The 20,318-nt window shown below is 40.6% G+C and overlaps 1 protein-coding gene across 3 annotated transcripts in view; it reads right to left on the bottom strand.

Moving 5' to 3' along the window:
• The window catches only part of Wwp2 (WW domain containing E3 ubiquitin protein ligase 2), a 126,746-nt gene that overhangs the window by 102,364 nt on the left and 4,064 nt on the right, over positions 1-20,318 (bottom strand). For 2 of the 3 annotated variants that reach the window (XM_046434644.2, XM_046434647.2), the window contains exons 2-5: positions 12,697-12,727; positions 11,275-11,359; positions 4,758-4,905; positions 4,310-4,431 (exon numbers count right to left, since the gene is read on the bottom strand). In XM_046434644.2, coding sequence (XP_046290600.1) covers positions 4,310-4,431; positions 4,758-4,905; positions 11,275-11,344 — 340 coding nt within the window. In that variant the 5' untranslated portion in view covers positions 11,345-11,359; positions 12,697-12,727. The remainder of the gene's footprint in view (positions 1-4,309; positions 4,432-4,757; positions 4,906-11,274; positions 11,360-12,696; positions 12,728-20,318) is intronic. The other variant, XM_046434646.1, reaches the window with a different exon arrangement.

The following is a 20,318-nucleotide window of genomic DNA, read 5'->3' as shown; positions in this document are numbered from 1 at the left end:
AATTTTTGAAAACTTGTGTTAGCCAAAACCACTGGCAGAGTAATAACAAGAAAATGCAGAAACTAATAGCCACCTAGCAGCGATACTAAGTCAGAAGACCCAACAAGAAAAAGATCTCACTGAAAATAATACCAAAGCTTTGTCAAAATTAAAACAGAACATAGGGCTGGGGATGTAGTTCAGTGGGAAAGTACTTGCCTAGTATGTACAAGGCTCTGGACTCAATTCTTAACACCAAAAGAAAACAAAACAAGAGTTCATCCAAAGATAAACTTCAAATTTATTTGAACAAATTTAGAAACCTTCTATGTTCCTGAGTAGAAAGGTTCAGTATGAAAATTTTCCATTAAATTAACTTTATAATATAATGAAAGGATTCGAATAAAATCCCAAGAAATTGGAGGCAGGTATGAAAAGGGGAGAACATGCCAAAATAAATAATGTGAGAATGTCATGCATGTAAAGAAAAAAGGCAAGAAGATTTGAGGGAAAAAAAAGAGAGAGAGAGAGAGAGAGAGAGAGAGAAAGAGAAACTTGAACTACCAGATATTAAAACATAATCTTGTATAGCATGATTTGGAAAGGCTAATAAAACAATGGATGAAATGGAAAGTCTCTAAACAGGCCCAATATATATGCTGAAAGTAGAAACCCACATCATTGGGAGTGTTAGGTGGATTATTCAATAATTAGTGCTAAAAAATAGTTAACTATTAAGGAAGGAAATAAAATGGGATCTCTCATCACCATATTAAAAACTAAATTCATTTGGGTGAAGAATTAAATGTGAATGAATAAAATCACAAACAAACAAGAGAAAACTATTTAGCTGAACTCAGAATGGGGAACACCTTTCAAAGCATAAAAGATAATGATGAAAATATAAGGTTTAAAACATCTGTATGGAAAAAAGAAAAAAAAAAAACTTCAAAGTTAAAATGCAAATGAAAAACTGGGGAAAAAAAAAAAACATTTACAGATTCCAAGACAAAGAATAATAGGCTTAATATATAAAGACCTCTTTCAAAACCAAAAGAGAAAAATGCACACTTGAATATAAAAACGAGCAAAGGACATTAATAGGGCAATAAACACACTTTTAAAACATTCAATATCCTTCAACAAATCCTGGCATAAGAGAGGGGTGGAAGTGAAGGGGATTCAGAGACTAACAACTAAATGCAGTCAGTGGGCTTGTCTAAGCCCAGGGTCAAGAAAAAGGCAAAAATGATGTTTTTGAGACAAAAAATGATTGAATGTAACTGGGTATTACATAAAATAAGGAATTCATGTCAATACCACTAGGTGTGATAACAGTATGGTAGTTATATAAGAAAATGTCCTTTTTTCAACATGTGCTGAAGAAGCTAGGATGTCTGAATGTGTATCATTTTTAAAACTCTGACCAAAAAGAAGCAGAGGCAAATCTGGCAAATTATCAAATAGGCCATAAAGAAGATTTTTTAAAATAAATAAAATTCAACACATGCCAGGGTGGAATAGAAACCAGCAATTTCAACCACTGCTGATGAGAGGGTAAGTTGGTAGAACTTTCTGGAGGGTAATCTGGCAACATGGGTCAAAAACATTGAAAACTATTTAAACCTGGCAAGTCCATATTCAATATTTTATCCCAAGTAAACTTAAACAATGAGCACAAAGATTTATAAACTTGTAAGTTTATATAAATATTTTGATATAAATATCAAAAACTACTGACATTCAACTTTGTATTTTCACAACTATATGACAGACTACTACTAAGCAATCATCAAAAACTGGCTTTATAAAAATAATTAAAACTATGCTGATATATTTTTATGATGCAATAGGTATGAAAAACAATATAGGAGTTCCTCAAAAAATTAAAAACAAGGGCCAGGGATATACTTCAGTGGTAGAGTACTTCCTAGCACACACAAAGCCCTGGATTCAATCCCTACCACTGTAATACTATTACTAACAACAACAACAAGAGAAGTACCGCAAGATCCAGCAATTCCACTTCTGGTATGTAGCCACAATAATTGAAAGCAGGGTCTTGAAGGAATATTTGCAGCAATGTTCACAACAGCATTATTCACAATAGTGAAAAGCAACACAAGTGCCCATCAACAGATGGGCAGATAAACAAAGTGTTGTATAGCCATACAGTGGAATATCATTTTGCCTTAAAAGGAGAGAATTTTGATACATCAGGCAAAACGTGATTAAGACTCAAGGACATTAAGCTGATAAAATAAACCTGTCACAAAAAGAAAATACTGTAAAGTACCCACTTATAAGAGGTACCTAGAATACAAAATTTATAGAGATTTTAGTGGAATAGAGGTGGCCAGGGAAAGAGAGAATGGGGAGCAAAGTTTATTTAATGGAGGCAAAGTTTCAGTTTTTTTATATGAGAAAGAGTTCTGCCAATGGATGGTGGTGATGGTGGCACATCGAGTCAATGTGCTTAATGCCATCCAATTTCAGACTAAAAATGATTAAGAAGAAAGATTTTATCACAATTAAAAATAAATACATGGGGCTGGGGTTATGGCTCGGCAGTACAGTGCTCGCCTCGCACGTGCAAGGCCCTGGGTTCGATCCTTAGCACCACATATAAATAAATAAAATAAAGTTTAAAAAAAAAGAATTTTAAATAAGTAAATATAGTAACATAAATAGGGATACATTTGAAAGACAAAAGGCATGTTGCAATACAATATGTTTGTGTATAATCTCAATGCTTTGTTTCTGTGATGTCATAAATACTAATACACATTCATGCAAAAAAATACACACTCATGCAAAGAAATAAAAAGCCCAAAAGGGTATACATATCAAAATATTCACAATAAACTGGGTGCAGCAGTGCACACTTGTGATCCCATCACTTCGGCAGGCTGAGACAGGAGGATGGCAAGTTCAAGGCCAGCCTCAGCAACTTAGGAAGACCCTATCTCAAAATAAAAAAGTTTAAAAAGGTTGGGAAAATAACTCAGTAGTAGAATTCCCCCAGGGTAAATCCCTAGTATCATACACATACACACAAATATATATATTAACAATAATTATCACTAGTTGCCATGCTTAAGGTATGCATGAGGCCCTGGGTTTGATCCCCAGCACCACAAAAAAAAAAAAAAATTTTTGAGGAATGTTGACTGGACAAACAAAAAAGGAAAGAAAAGACCAATTGTGCTAGTGCTACATCCTGATGTGAGAATATTCACAAGTATATTTCCGAATAACATAATAATGATAATTCCTTGATAATCAAATCTCAAAGAGCAGGCTAGGGTCTGGAAAGTAAAGGTCAACTCAGAAGATGCGCGTGGGGAGCTCCCTGAAGGAGCAAACCAGAGGCGCATCTCTGATCCTAGCCGATTTCTCAGGCCAGAGAAGGTTCACCACATTTCTACATGCCCAGCAGAAAGGAAAAGACCAGAGGAGGTGCAAACGCCTCTCAAGTGGCCCAGCAGAAAGGACAGGCTCAGAAAGAAAAGACTCTTGAATTAATGCAATACTCTCCCTGGAACTCAACACCCCCACCCCCACAGCCCTCCTGAGCTGAATCTGCTTTCCGAAAATATTTTCTAGACAGCAGACATCAAGAGAAAAAGGAGTCTTTCTTTCTGAGGCATTCAGTTGCCACATATGGTACTGCTCTGAATAGAGGCTTTATGAGGGAGGGTCCAACGGCCACAGGCGCGGGTTACGCCAATGACCACAAACAGCAAGGAACAGACATGAGGATTTATAAGACTAGGCAGCAGAGGCACCTTCGATAATTAAGACGGAGCTGCCATCACATCTCAACCATCTCCTGAGCACCTACTAAGCACAGGACACCATATGTAACACTGTCCTGAACACACACACACACACACACACACACACACGTATATACAAGCACGCTAGCACGCTCTTGCGCACACACACACGCACACACACACAGCTCCCTTGTTCTGTTCTGGGCTCAGCTGAGAAAAGCAATGATTTAGGCTGGAGGCTTTTGACAGTTTAACTCAACATCTCACAACGTCTGAGTCAGAAGAGGGGCAGAGGTAGGAGTCTCCACTCCACAGGAAGGATCAGGGGACATGGCACCGCATCCCACTACCAGAGGCCCTGGGCAGAGAAGGCTGAACCCCAGTAGAAGGAGAAAGGAGCTCTCAGCCTTCCTAAAACTTTATGGACAGCATCCAAAGGGGCAGAACCACTGCAGCCCCTGGGTCCTGGAGGGAAGTGTGTTACCACGTTTACCTGCCATGTCCTCCCCAGCCCACAAATGAATCACGTCTGTCACCCGTGTCATACGTACTTTTGCCTCCATTGTTCTTCAGGACATTGGAGAGGTTGACAGAGGCGGTGCCTAGCAGTTCATTTCTCAGAGTATGGCAGCTCCAGACCTTCAAATCTAAATGACTCTGGGCTGTGACATTCCTGAAAAACAAATACCTGATTCATCACATCTGAGCAAGTTCAGTCACTCCCATAACTTAGAAGAAAACAACCCAACTATACTGCTAAAATTTTGGGGGGACAAAGCAGGAAGACACTCACACACACCCTTTCCCCCACAACAATGAGCCTGTAATCCTCTAGCTAATAATGAACACTCTGTGAGCTCGATGAGGTACAAACACCTGGACACAGGCACTCTGGGGACCAAGGGCAGAGAGCCTTAAGGCTACATAGGAACCTGGAATCCCTGCACCCCTCTGAGCACCTTCACGCTTCCCTTTCCAAAACAAGCGACTTTCTCTTACAAAATGATGATCTCGTTCCAGAGAAGCTCAGAGCTCCCAATGCGCTTGCCAGTTTTCTTGGTCTCGCTGGGGAGTCCATCCACCGCCACTTCCACGTAGGAGTTAATTCGAGGTTGACGATTGTGCACCTTGGGCTTTGCTGACACCACTGGGCGGGAGAGGAAGAAAAAGTCAAAGTGAGTCAGAGGGCTCCCAGATGCCCCCCTGTGGCAGATGTTCTGGCTCTTTATGGCTGTTTTTTAAAAAACTAAATTTTGTTTTGTTCTGATTCCAAATAAGCTTTTCAAAGAAATATGAGCATACTAAAAAAATATGAAGCCTAAAAAAAAAAAAATCACTCCTAACCCGAAACCACTAAGATAATTATCATTACCAATTTATCACTGGTAATTCTTCCAGACTTTTAGTTCCCCAATTCTTTAAATATTCTTTTCTTTCCAAAACCTTTTTTTTTCCCTCTGCAGTGCTGGGGATCAAAAAAAACCCAGCGCCTTGTACATACTTGGCAGGTGCTCTATCACTTATTTATAGCCCCTAATCTATTTTAAATGGCTGTAATATAAGCCCATTTTATGGATATATTAAATGTTTCTTCATTGTTGAAAACATTGCTTTCAGTTTTTTGCCCTGGAAAAGATACCAAAAATGCATATATTTGCATGTATCCCTGAGCATCCCCCAAACGATATGAAAAAATTTTTAAAGTTCTTAAAACTGCTCAAATCTTTCCTAAGGGGTAAACCATGAAGCCTTCCAGCAGGGCTATGTGAGCATATCCATTTTGCTGCCAAGCACTAAGTACTATTTTTTTTGTTTTACTCTTTGCAAATGATACACTTTAAAGAATAATAACTTGAAATAGCTAAGATTTAATGAGCACTTATTACAGACATGCTGGTATGCACACATGGTTTAACTGAATCTTCTCAACAAACACATGAAGCAGAGAATATATCATCGCCTGCACTATACCCAGGAGAAAATGGGCTTGAGAAGCAAGGTCACTACCCTAGGTTACATACGCATGGAGCAAGGGCCAGAATGTATACCCAGCCAGTCTGACTCCACACAACACTGTGTGTCATTGCCAGACTTTGCTTATCTGTCCTATTGCTGTTCTAAAATTACTAGTGAGGTTGAATTTTTTCCATGCGCTATTTGGCCATCTGCATTTCCTCTTGTGTTCACAGCCTTCATGTGGCAGCATTTCTGGTGTTCACAGAAATGGCACCAGCAAGCCAAAGACTCCCAGAGCACAAAGTCAAGCAAGTGCTATTCCCAGGAGCACACGTCTGCTAACAAGTAGGACCCATGGTGGGAGCTCCAGGTCACTAGGATGAAACCCAGTCACAGCCTTCCATCCTGTGCCCCAGAATAGAAGACTCGATGATGTTCCTCGCCCATGACGACAAGATCACCCTTGCCTGAACTCCCCCAGGGGGAGCGTTAGCAAGTCTTTCTCCCAGAGCCTTTAGAGAGGTGGCAGTCCCGATAAAAACCTACAATTTTAAAAAGTTCAGATGGACCACCAGGTTGTTTTTAGCTATAATTCCCCAGATCCAAAAGGAACAGCAAGGAGGAAGCAAGAAACAAACAACAAAAAAACGCCCAGCTGTGGCTAAGATTCAGAAGCAACAGGGGGTGGTACTAGGAATCCAGGTTTGCAGCACTGAAGTAGGACCCAGAGTAAAAACACGCAGCATGTTACACATAGCCCAAGGTTGGCTGAGGCCACCTGGTGGTGAGAGATCAGCTCTGCGTGCCTTTACAAAAAAAAAAAAACAGAGCAATAGTTTAATATAATTAATTAGAGTCTCATAATTTTGAGTTAAATAATCTTTTTGTTTTGTTTTTGGTACTGAACCCACAGGGGCTCTGCCACTGAACTATACCCCTAGTCCTTTTTAGTTTTTGAGAGAGGCTCTCACCAAGTCGTTTAGGGCCTCACTAAATTGCTGAAGTCAGCCTTGAACTTGTGATCCTCCTGCCTCAGCCTCCCAAGTCACTGGGATTAGCACGCATGCACCACTGTGCCTGGCTGACAATCTCTTTAAAATCAACAAGCCCTTTAATTCACAATTGAGAGAACTGAGATTCAGGGAAGTGAAATAACTTATCTAAAATCTTTCAACTCTATCCTGATGTGTCTTTTTCTATCCTCTAGCCTTTTTCCCTTAAGTTTTTTAAGATTTTGACATAAATTCAGACTTATAGAAATTTGCAGGAAAAATACAAATAATTCCTCTAAACCATCACTCAGAGTTAACCAATATTGACTATTTCTATATGTGCCTTACAACTCCTTTCCCTTACCTTGCTTGTAAACAATTTTTCCTGAAACTTTGTGAGTAAGTAGTAGAAGTATTCCTTTACTCCTAAATACTACACAGCATATTTTCTAAGTACAAGGACATTTTCTTTTTTGAGAGGACTGGGGATTGAGCCCAGGGGTGTTTAACCACTGAGCCACATCCCCAGCCTTTGTTTGTATTTTATTTAGAGACAGGGTCTCAGTGAGTTGCTTAGAGCCTCGCTAAATTGCTGAGGCTGGCTTTGAACTCTTGATCCTTCTGCCTCAGCCTCCCAAGCTGCTGGGATTACAGGCATCTGCCACCGCACCCAGCTAAGAACAAGGACATTTTTTAACATAACTAATAGAACGATGACCAAATTTGGGAAACTTAACATTTTTATGATACCATTAATTCCTCTACAGACCTTATTAAAATTGTTACAACTGTCCTATCAATGTCCATCACAGCAAAAAACAAAGAAATGTTTTATTTTTCTGGTCCAGGCCCTGAGATCACATGTTGTATTTAGGAGATTCATTTGGAAGTTTCTAATCCACAGAAAAATTGAAAGAATAGAATAAATATTTGGCTACCTTTCCCCAACTGATATCATTTTGCCACATTTGCTTTTGTTCTATTTCTATACGGTCTGCGTCAGCACCATTCAAAAGAAATTCCCTGATGGCTGAAACATTCCACCAGTTGATGCACTTCTATGATAATGCATGTAGCTACTGAGAGCTTGAAAGATGGCTGGTGTGTCAGCTATGAATTTTAAATTTTACTTAATTTTAATTAAAATGTAAATGATTCTTTGAGACTTCAAAGGTTACCCTTATTGGACAGGTTATAGAAACATGGCATGTATGTCCATGTGTATGTTAATATATATACATATATATATATACTTTATTTGAAAGAAAGTTATAGACATTATCTTGGATCAGCCCTAAATACATTCAGAATGCCAACTCTAATAACATTCTCCCACCTAACCACAACACCATTATCATACCTAAAAAAAATTTAGTCACTCTTTCTGTCATGGGAGCCATACCATATCCAAATTTCCCCCAATTCTTCCAAGCAGTTTTACAACCGGTTTTCCCAATCCAAGATTCAATCAAGACCCACAAATTACACTTGGCTGTTGTCTCCTTAATGTTTTAAAATCTACAATGCCCTCCCTTCTTTTCCTGTGACAGGATTGAACTCAGGGCTTCACACATGCTAGACAAGCAATCTACCACTGAGCTACAATTCCTGTACCCCCCTGATTATTTTTAAAAACTTGACTTGATGTTTTATAGAATATGCCAAAATTTTCATTTTTCTGATCCTTTCCTCAGTGTACATTTTTTTTGTTTGCTTATTTTGTAGACCAGGGATGGAACCTGGGGCCTCATACATGCTTAGAGCAAGTGTTCTATCACTGAGCTACACCCTGGCCTCTCACTGTAGACATCTGTATCAAGGACTTTACACAGGTTTCATTTTGTACCTCCTATTTACATTACGTTATCCTCCCACTGGAGATGCTAAGTTTGGCCCTTGGTTGGCATAGAGTCTGTCAAATCCCACTTGTACAAAGATACTTTTTTCCCCTCTATAATTTATAGTTATTGGTGGGATTATGTTTTGAATGCTTCTTGTTCTTACAAGACATGCCAGAATAGCCAAGCATGGTGGTACATGACTGTAATCCCAGCTACCTGGGAGACTGAGGCAGGAGGATCACAAGTTCAAGGTAAGCATCTGCAACTTAGCAAGACCCTGACTGAAAATAAAAAATTAAAAGGGTTGGGGATGTCCCTCAGTGGTACAGCACCTCTGGATTCAATCTCCAGTACACAAACACACATACACAAAAGATATGTCAAAATAAAAGCCTCAAGATTTGAGCAAGCTTATGTAGAAAGGTTATTAAATGTTTCATGAAATATAAATGCCAGCTTCACATCTTCATTTAGGTTGTACTCAGTGGTACAGAGAGCACCTGTCTAGTATGCTTGAGGTATGGAATTCATTCCCATTACCACAAATACAAAAAAAAAAAAAAAAATGCAAAAATTTATACCCCCAAAAGGTTCTTAGAAGGTTGGGGCTATGGCTCAGTGGTAGAACCCTTGCCTAGCATGCAAGTGTTCTACCAAAGCCCTGGGTCAAATCCCTAGCACTGTAAAAAGAAAAAATACTATCAGAAAGGCACCATGATAGTATTTGGCCTACTACCTTTCAAGAGGTTTTAAGTAGCCAGTTTTTGCTTTATTATGCTATGATTTTTTAATTGAGTTAAATATCAGACAAAATGATGGTTTATGTTTAAGGGCCTTGATGCATTTTAAAAAGAACCTTAAGACTCTATGCTCACATTCACTATGGAGAAACACAAGGCAACCGGGATAAACAGAGGGAACCACTTAGTAATGCCCCTCAATTGTACTATATTGGCTGGATCAATGAAATGGGAGTAAGAACCACCAATGTCAATGACGTTGTCATGTCTCTCTCTCCACTGTTTTCCTGGATGGTACTATGGAATCCCTACTGAATGCATATAAGAGACACACCAGTCAAGTTAGCTCTTTCCACACTTGTAAGAAAACCTGCCTTAAGGAAAGGCAACACAGAAACATTGAGGAATCATTATGTGTCATGAATAATATGCCCCCAAAACAGGGACCTTGGAATGTCACCAGATTCTATAAGCAGGCTTCTGCTTTGGCCCAGGCCTGCTGATTATTAGGGAAGCCAGTAAAGGCTGCAGACCCAAGGTCAAAACCTTCTCAGTTCATTATAACCCATTTCCCTACTTACAGGACTACAGCAGAAAAATAGTTAAAATGTTTCAAGACCACACACACATACACACACACACACACACACACACTCAACAACTCAATCAGAAATAGGCAAAGAATATGAATAGGCAAGCCACAAGAAAAGGAAACACAGATTGCCATTGAATATGATAGATGCTAAACATTGTTTATAATTAAAGAAGTAGGAAATTAAACTACACTGAGAAAACAATCTTTCTGCCCCCAGTGCTGGGAATCAAACCCAGGGCTTCACAGATGGTAGGTAAGCACCATAACTGAACTACACCCCAAGCCCAAAACACAACCTTTTACTAATAAAATGACAAAAACACATGTTAAACAACAGGGACTGGGGGCATAAGTCAGGGGCCGAGCACCTGCCTAACATGCAGTAGGTCTGATCCCCAGCACCACAAAATAAATAGAAGTCCTACACACTATGGTTGGTAAAGCTGTGAGGAAATAGGCACTTTCGCACAGTGCTAAGAGCATTCCCTCCATGAAAGGCAATCTGGTGATCAAAATTATAAAAATGCTTCCCCTTGGGTATGTCTTAGAGGGGCACAAAAGAAATGACCAATGTTAGTTTCCTCCAAGCAGGGTACTGAAGGGCTGGGGAAAGGAAATAATTTTGAACTACATGAATGTATTAAATAAGTGAATAACATTTACATCTCAGAAATTCTAATGAAAAATAGTTTAAAAAAAAATTGCCTCCCAATGACCATGCTGCAGGCCTGAACTCAGGTACTGAGTGCCACACCCCATTCCAGGCACCTGCTCCTTGCTGACTCCACAGAGCTACACTCTTGGATCCCCATCATATACACTGAGTTCTCACTGTGGCTGGGGTCTCAATAGGGACCGAAACAGACCAAATACTCTGTTCTCATGGAGCCTATATTCTATTGAGGGACACAGCTGACAAATCAAAAAATGAAAATGTGTAGTATGTTAAACAGTGACAAGGGCTGAGAAGAAAAATGTAACGGAGAAGGAGACAGGTGTGAGGAAGTCAGGGAGGGAGGTGGCTATAGATCAGGAGACAGGAAGGCCTCCGTAAAGAAGGTGACTTTTGAGAAAAGAGATGAAAGTATACAAGCAAACTGAAACCCAGAGAGGTTGTATGAGATGGCCTAAGGGTCGAACACAGATAGAAAACAGCTCTGGGACATGAAGAAATCACCATTTCGGACCATTTCAGTTACTTTTTTCCCCCCATCTTCCTCAAGTTATTTTCCTTCCTTTTTAAGAATTAGAGCTCTGCTGACAATCCTATGAGAATAAACAGCTACTTTAGAAAATTTGGCTCTCCAGATCATGAGGTGGTGTGCAATTCTACCTCTTCTCCAGATTGGGACAGACCTCCAATGACACAACACCTCACACAAAGCCACTCACCTTTCAGAGTAAGCTGAGATTTCTCAAAAGGCAGGGCTACTCCTGCCCGGCTGGAGCTGGCAGATGCCATATCATCACCATGAAACTGCAAGATAAGCAGAACAGTGGGTTTAGAGACTGTCTGAGAAGACCAACGAATTGAACTAAATTTTTATATTTAAGTTCAAAAAGGCAGAGACAAAAAAAGAGACAAAGAAAAAAATACAAACATCCAAGCCACTGTGGCCATGCTGCTTTTCAGCGGTGTTGTCTGTCTGTCTTGCAATGACTACTGAATGTGGAAAGGCCTGGGGTAGCCTAGGAAGGCAACAGGACTGTTACAGCAGAATCTGGAGGAGGCAGGGGCTAACAGAATATCTCCAAAAAAGAAAGCCCCCGCTCAACAACAAAAGGACAACTAGTCTGATCTTCAAATGGGCAAAAGATATGAATAGACAGGTCTCCAAAGAAGATCCCCAAATGGCCAAAAAACCCAAGAAAAGATACTAAACATCCTTAGCCATCGGGTGTCCCTGTCACTCCATCTAGAAGCAGAAGTCTAACTGGCACTCTGAACAGATCTCTTGCTCAAATAAGATTCTGGAATGTTGTCATTTGTCATTTGGAAAATATTGGTTCATTGAGCCATGTAGATATTCCAAATGTTGACACATTTAATTATACGGTATCAAAGAAAAATCACATTTGTGAATGTCACCAATGATCTCATCAGATAAGTCTCCAAGCTTGGGAAGCTGTTGAGCTCTTGGTGGAGATGTAAGCGTTCCAAAATTCTAATTTTCACTGAAGAACTCCTATTTTGTCACTGGCAGCAAACACTGCCAGTTGTTCTCCTTGAAGTGTCAGGCTCACTTCATTCATTTGGAGGAAAATGTCTGCCAAATTCCCAAATTTAGTAACTTTAGTTGTATCTTAGTTGTTTTCTGAAGTAAAAATGGTATTTCATGAAAAATGCCACTATTTAAGCTCTCGACTCAAATAACTGTACGAGTGCTTACTCTCCAGCAGCCTTTATGCATCCGAGTTAGTAGCACTTTAGGCCCATTCCCATTTCAACACACAATGTGAAAAAGACGTGTGCTCACAAGTCAAAACTTAATAAAAGTAATAGCTTTTACTACTTTATCAAAGACATTGTTTTTTTCGGTGCTGGGATTGAACCTCGGGGCCTCGGGCATGCTAGGTGAGCTACATCTACAGTTCTTATTGAGAAAAAGAGTCTTTCTAAGCTACCCAGGCTGGCCTCAAACTTGCAATCTTCCTGCCTCAGCCTCCTGAGATTAAAGGTGTGCACCACCTCAGCAGGCAAGAACATTCTTAAAGGAAACTGGATGTTTTCTTCTTAACAAGAAGGTGTCCAGATAGGAATACAATGACAAGAGTACACTTTGTCTCGACTGTGGTACCTACAGTTGTACTCACCTTTGCCTTTACACCATCAGTGCAAGTACAACTACAATGAAAAGGTAAATAAAGAATTAGTGTTATTATGAAAAATAGTTTTGACCTTGCAAGACCCAGAGCGTCCAGGAGGCCTCCAGATAGCTGATAATCATGCTTGAAATCTACTGCTATAAAAACACTGTAAAATTCCAGTCCTATTCAACATCCTTTACTATCTTTCAATCTATTTTAGAAATTTATTTAAAGCCCTATTTTAATGAGTTGTTTGGCCTAAACATGGTTATTTTTAATATTTATTTTTTAGTTATAGGTGGACACAAGATCTTTATTTTATGTGGTGCTGAGGATCAAACCCAGTGCCTCATGCATGCTAGGCGAGTTCTCTACCTCTGAGCCACAACCCCAGCCCCTAAACATGATTATTAACCCTCAATATTACTCTAAGAAAGGAAGTCCTTTTTTTTTTTTTAAGAGAGAGAGAGAATTTTTTTAATATTTATTTTTTAGTTCTGGGCGGACACAACATCTTTGTTTGTATGTGGTGCTGAGGATCGAACCCGGGCCGCACGCATGCCAGGTGAGTGCGCTACCGCTTGAGCCACATCCCCAGCCCCAGGAAGAATTAAATAATGAGAATTAAATGTATCTACAGCAAAGCGGCATTGACCTTGACACTTTCTCCACAGCTTAAGTCAAACAATTTTATGCTTTATGATTTTTGGCAAAATAGAATTTCCCTTATTTATAAGATATATTCTGTTTACAAAAACACTTAACACTGCATCATTTTGGGCTGGGGTTGTTATTTTTTGGTTTTTGTTTGTTTTGTTTGGAGTTTTGTTGTTGTTGTTTGTTTTTTGTTTGATTTTTTTGGTTTTTTGGCAGTACTGGGAATTAAACCCAGAGCCTCACAAAGATGAGGAAAAAAAAATGTTTTACTCCCTTAGACTGAATTTCTTTTGGGAAAGCAGTAAAATGATCAACTCTTTCAGCTAACCATCAGATTAGAAGTCTGACAATAAGTGTTGGTGAGAAGTCTCATAGGCTTCTGGAGGTCATGGCAATTAGATGACACCTCAGAACCTCTGGAAGCACTGAAGATGCATATACAGAACCCCCACCCCCAGGATTCCATCCCCAGGCATTTGAAGGGGGTTGGGGGATTCCCAATACAGGCAGAAGAAACAATGCTTACAATAGCAAATATCTGTAAACAAACCTAAGTGCTCATCAGTGGGGGAATGGATAAGTTATGATATATTTCTAAAATGCTCCCTCATACTTGAAAGATGTGAATTTAATCATATGTACAAGTCCCAAACCATGAGAGAAGCGGGGCACAAGTGTCAGCTTCACTACAGCATAATGCCACACCCAACAACCGTGCATGTTGCTGTGGACTCTCAGAGAATCTGAGAACAAAATATCTATTTTAATGAATGGAAACAGAATGAAGCATGAAGGGCTCTGGTAGACAGCAGGCAGCCTGTCTCTGGTCTTCACACAAAGGACTCCTTGTCACTCCCACTGTCTACTCCTTCCTTATCTCCAACTTCCTTTCCCATCAGGGTCATAAATATACCCCAGGCCCTGCGTGGATATCATGGGGGCCCACCACCAAGAAGGCAGCTGCTCCCCACCCCCTGGTTGAGAGACCATGGAATCATCTTGAATGAACCACCAACTTCAGACTGTGGTAGTCAGCTTGCCTGTCACTCTAACAAATACCTGAGGTCAACTTTTAAAGAGAAAAAGCTTGCTTTGGCTCACAGTTTGGAGGTTTTGGTCCAGGCGGCTGACCAGTTGCTTTTGGACTAAGGGTCAACGTAGCATATCATGGCAGGGAGCTCTTGGTGGAACAAAGCCCCTCACCTCATGGGCTGGACACAAATGAGAGGAAGAAGGGATGGGTCCTACCATCCCCTTCAAGGGCACACCCTCAGTTGACCACAAAACCTCCTACAAGGCCCCAGCTGTTAAAGATTTTAGCACCTCCCAAGAGCACCAAGCTGAGGACCAAGTCTTGGGCACATGGGCTTTGGAGCACAGTCCAGATCCAAAATACAGCCCAGGGCTAATCAGCTGAAGGGAACAAATAGTGGCCTTACACCTCAACTGTTTTTTTTTTTTATTTATTTATTTTAAAGAGAGAGAGAGATAGAGGTAGAGAGAGAGAGAATTTTTTAATATTTATTTTTTAGTACTTGGCGGACACAACATCTTTGTTTGTATGTGGTGCTGAGGATCGAACCCGGGCCGCACGCATGCCAGGCGAGCGCGCTACCGCTTGAGCCACATCCCAGCCCCTACACCTCAACTTTTAAGTAAGAAACTCCTTTAAGGGGGTAGGGGGCAAAAAGAACAGTCTTTCTCATTAGCACAAAGAAGCACTTCAAGGTCCACCTACTTGCTCAGTTTCCACAGACATCCAGAAAGACAACAGAGACCTATCACAGTTGTTCTTGGTCAAAAAAACTTGAAATATCTAAGGTCAAAAGAGCAAGGAGAAAAAACTTTTAATGTATTTACTGGAAACAATAGAGGAAGGAAAACGACACGTGTTGTGGTGTCACAGAACCCAGAAGGGCAGAGGCTGCTGGTGTTGCACTAAATTTTTTTTTTTTTTTTTTTTTTGGCAGTACTGGGGATGGAAGTCAGAATCTTGTGCATGCTAGGCAAGCACTCTACCACTGAGCCACACCCCAGTCTCTTCACTAGAATCTTGACTGGGCCTCCACAGAACACAGAGGGCACATTTGAAATAAGACTACTTCATTCTGGGTTTTGTTTGTTTTGTGTGGGTACTGGGGTTTGAACCCAGGGCCATTTTCCACTGAGCTACATCCCCCCACCCCACTCCCAGGCCTTTTTATTTTGAGACAGGGTCTCACTTAATTGCTAAGAGTCTCATTAAACGGCTGATGCTGGCCTGAAACTTGTAATCTTCCTGCCTCAGCCTCCCGAGTCACTGGAATTACAGGCATGCACCACTGCACAAAGCTTGCTCCATTCTTTATTATTGAAATATAATTCAGATGCAATACATTCATTTTTTAAAGCATATGATTCAGTGGGTTTTACTTTATTTTAGAGTTATACTATCATCACCCCAAAAGAAAGTCTACACCATCAGCCGTCGCTCCCTACTTTTCCCTGTCCTCAGACCCTGGAAACCATTTGTCTGTTTTCTAGATTTGCCTATTCCAGACATTTCATATAAACGGAATCATGTAACACATATGTGGTCTTTTTGGACTGGTTTCTTTCACTTTGCATGTTTTGGGGGTTCATTCTTGTTGCAGCATATATCAGAACATCATTCCTTTTTGTGGCTGAATAATATTCAGCTGCATGGATATACGTTTTGCATATCCATTCATTAGCTGATGAACATTTGGACTGTAAGAATGGGTTGATCTTATTTTTGGTGCTGGGGATTGAACCCCGGGCCTTCCCCATCCTAGGCAAATGCTCTACCACCGAGCCACACTCTCAGCATCGTGCTTTTCCATTCTTAAAGCAAGAAACTTTCATACCAATCTCTTAAACAGGCTTAACCATGCAGAAGCCACTGAATGATACAATTATTTACTCTCTCTAAATTTTAGTTTCCTCAACTGAAAAGTGAATCTGTAAGAATACTTAGTTCAGGGTTGGGGATTTAGCTCAGTTGCAGAACGCTTGCCTAACACGCAATGCCCTGAGTTTGGTCCTCAGTCCTGGGGGAAAAAAGAATACTTAGTTCATAAGATTACTGTGCCAATTAAATGTGTTCAAGTAAAGAGGCAGCTCTTACGAAGTATTCTTGAAATACCATCCACACACTACTATTCTTGAGATCAAAATTCTAGACTCTGAGAATACAGCAACTCAACCTCAATTGCTAAACCCTTGACCCAGCTTTGAATTAAAAAAAAAAAAAAAAAAAAAAAAAACAGTAAACACTGATCTTGAGATGCAAAGAACCGAGCAGAAAAATGAACCAGGAAAAAGCAAAAACTACCCAACAGCACCAAGATTTTCCTTCTAATTAACCAGCTGCAGAAAAAGGCAGAGCTTATTTCTAACTATAGATCAACCCTGCCTCCACTTCTTGAAAGATTTGCAATAGAAGGATTTATCCAAAAGTCTCTCCTTTCCTTTATACTCTCATGCTTTTCCAGGTCTTTCCAATACTAGGGCTTCTTTCTTGGCCTCTTTCCTCTGTCCAGGATTGAATTACTGTCCATTCTCCAAAGGCCCATATTGAAAAATAATCAAACAGAAGTGAACTTTGCCAAATAACACCAGAACAAAGACAAAGCACAGAAAAATAGAGGTGGGGGAGGATGGGGAGGAATAGCATTTGAAGCACAATGAAAGTACAAACTAAAAATAAAAGAGATGGGAATGGGGTTGTGGTTCAGCGGTAGAGCACTCGCCTAGTGCATTCGAGGCCCTGGGTTCGATCCTCAGCACCATATAACAATAAATAAATAAAATAAAGGTATTGTGTCCAACTACAACTAAAAAAATAAATATTTAAAAAAATAAATAAATAAAATAAAAGAGATAGGAAAACCAATCTCATAACAAAACAAGAAGCAAAAGGCACAGGTGACTTGAGGGAGACAACTGGCCTCAGGTCAGGATTTCCCTGTCTTGGTCCTTGGTATTTTCCCAGTAGTTATTACCTCTTAAATCACTGACTCTTTATAAGCTAGGGGGATTGGGGACAAGAACAGGGAACTTGCAAACTAAAAAGTTTTTTCTCAGCAAAAGAAACAATAAGAGAGGTAAATAGGGAGCCTACATCCTGGGAACAAATCTTTACTCCTCACACTTCAGATAGAGCCCTAATATCCAGAGTATACAAAGAACTCAAAAAATTAGACAATAAGAGAACAAATAACCCAATCAACAAATGGGCCAAGGACCTGAACAGACACTTCTCAGAGGAGGACATACAATTAATCAACAAGTACATGAAAAAATGCTCACCATCTCTAGCAGTCAGAGAAATGCAAATCAAAACCACCCTAAGATACCATCTCACTCCAGTAAGATTGGCAGCCATTATGAAGTCAAACAGCAACAAGTGCTGGCGAGGATGTGGGGAAAAGGGGACACTTGTACACTGCTGGTGGGACTGCAAATTGGTGCAGCCAATTTGGAAAGCAGTATGGAGATTTCTTGGAAAGCTGGGAATGGAGCCACCATTTGACCCAGCTATTCCCCTTCTCGGTCTATTCCCTAAGGACCTGGAAAGAGCATGCTACAGGGACACTGCTACATCAATGTTCATAGCAGCACAATTCACAATAGCAAGACTGTGGAACCAACCTAGATGCCCTTCAATAGACGAATGGATAAAAAAAAAATGTGGCATTTATACACAATGGAGTATTACTCTGCATTAAAAAATGACAAAATCATAGAATTTGCAGGGAAATGGATGGCATTAGAGCAGATTATGCTAAGTGAAGCTAGCCAATCCCTAAAAAACAAATGCCAAATGTCTTCTTTGATATAAGGAGAGAAACTAAGAACAGAGTAGGGACGAAGAGCAGGAGAAGAAGATTAACATTAAACAGGGATGAGAGGTGGGAGGGAAAGGGAGAGAGAAGGGAAATTGCATGGAAATGGAAGGAGACCCTCAGGGTTATACAAAAGTACATACAAGAGGAAGTGAGGGAAAAGGGAAAAATAATACAAGGGGGACAAATGAATGACAGTAGAGGGGGTAGAGAGAGAAGAGGGGAGGGGAGGGGAGGGGAGGGGAGGGGAGGGGGGAGGGGAGGGGGGATAGTAGAGGATAGGAAAGGCAGCAGAACACAACAGACACTAGTATGGCAATATGTAAATCAATGGATGTGTAACTGATGTGATGCTGCAATCTGTATATGGGGTAAAAATGGGAGTTCATAACCCACTTGAATCAAAGTGTGAAATATGATATATCAAGAAATTTGTAATGTTTTGAACAACCAACAATAAAAAATTAAAAAAAAAAAAAAACAGGGAACTTGCAGCCTTCTGAAAAAGATTCTAATTGAAATCTAAGGGAAACACAATCTTCCCTTTTGTTCCCACCTCTCAGAAATTCCAGAACCCATAATAGTTCTAAGTGACTCAAAGTCACTCAAAAGTAGCTCACAGATTTGATCCCAATGGGAGATGATGTTCAGACATCTGCTACCAACTGTCTTATTCATGGAAACATCAGCTCCGAACTCACAAGTTCAAGATTCAAATCCCAGCTCTTCTATTTCTTGGCTACATGACCTCACACAGATCACTTCACCTAGGGTTGGTTCTATTTGTGTTAAATCTATAAAATGGTGGGGTATGTGACAAAAAGCTATGTTCAATACCTATTCAGTGAAACCAATATTTTAAACATTAACAACCCATTATCCCTGCTGCCTGGCTGTGTCTCCTTCTCACCCTCCCCAGAGGTCTCTAAATTGGTTGCCAACCCACCAGAAATTGGCAACTGAATTGATTGCAGTGGCACTACAGAGATGCCCTGTTGGAAGAACAGCTTCCTTAAGAAAAAAGAACCCATTAGCTTGTGGTTTTCAAAAGGGTCTTTAAATGAGAAGTGAAAAGGAGAGAAACCCAAGTTTCTAGAAACATAGTACAATGTTTTGCTGTATTTAAAAAGCCTCCTAGTATAAGAGTATCAACTGAGATTTATTTCTAGCAAGATGCACTCTTCTTGAGTGACCTCATCCACCTTACTTCCAAACCATCCATAGAACTGCCCCACATGTACATCTCTAGCCCAGGCCTATCACTGCTAGACTTCTACTTCTAACTGCCCACAGTATCTTCACTTGAATTTCCATTATGCATTTTACAATCAGTAAGAACAAAACTGAGCCCCCACCCACTCCTCCTACAGGCTTCCACCGCCATAATGACAACTCCATTCTTCCAACTGCTCATGCCAAAGACCTTGGAGTTAGCTCCAGCTCCTCTCTTCCTCTAATACTCTAAATCAAGTCAATTCATCCACAAATCCTTTGCTGTGCTTCAAAACACATCCAGGAGGCATCTGTTACTGAGAGTGTGACGGTGTCCTCCTCACTTTCTTCTTGTTTCTATTCTGGCTCCCATTACTTCACATAGCAATCTGAGTGGGTCTGGGAAAAGGCAGGATGAATTGTGTCCACTCCACTCCTCAGAACCCTCCCGTGGAGACAGGTGCAGTGGTACACACCTGTAATCCCAGCAGCTCGGGAGGCTGAGGTCAGAGGAGCCAGAGTTCAAAGCCAACCTCAGCAAAAGCAAAGTGCTAAGCAACTCAGTGAGACCCTGTCTCCAAATTAAAAAATATAAAATAGGGCTGACGATGTGGCTCATTGAGTGCCCCTGAGTTCAATCCCTGGTACCCCACCCCACCCCCAAAAAAAGAAACCCTCCAATGAACCCACCTCCCAAGGGCAAAGCAACAACCTTCTCATGGCCTACAAGGCCTTCTAACAATTGCCCACCTTTTATCCCACACCCAATACCACTCTGATCTGATCCCATTCATTCCTCGCTCAACCACTCCTCTCCAGCCACACTAGCCTCCTGGCTGGCTCAAAACACGCCAGGTGAGCTCCTTCCTCCCAGCTTTTTAACTTGCCCATCCCTTTGCCTGGGCCACTCTG

Source organism: Marmota monax, unplaced genomic scaffold (genome assembly GCF_021218885.2).
Source record: "Marmota monax isolate L192 unplaced genomic scaffold, Marmota_monax_Labrador192_F-V1.1 WCK01_AAM20220418_F8-fsc00024, whole genome shotgun sequence".
Classification (NCBI taxonomy): domain Eukaryota; kingdom Metazoa; phylum Chordata; class Mammalia; order Rodentia; family Sciuridae; genus Marmota; species Marmota monax.
The sequence above is the reverse complement of the archived record's forward strand: the minus strand, read 5'-3'. Positions and strand labels throughout refer to the sequence as shown.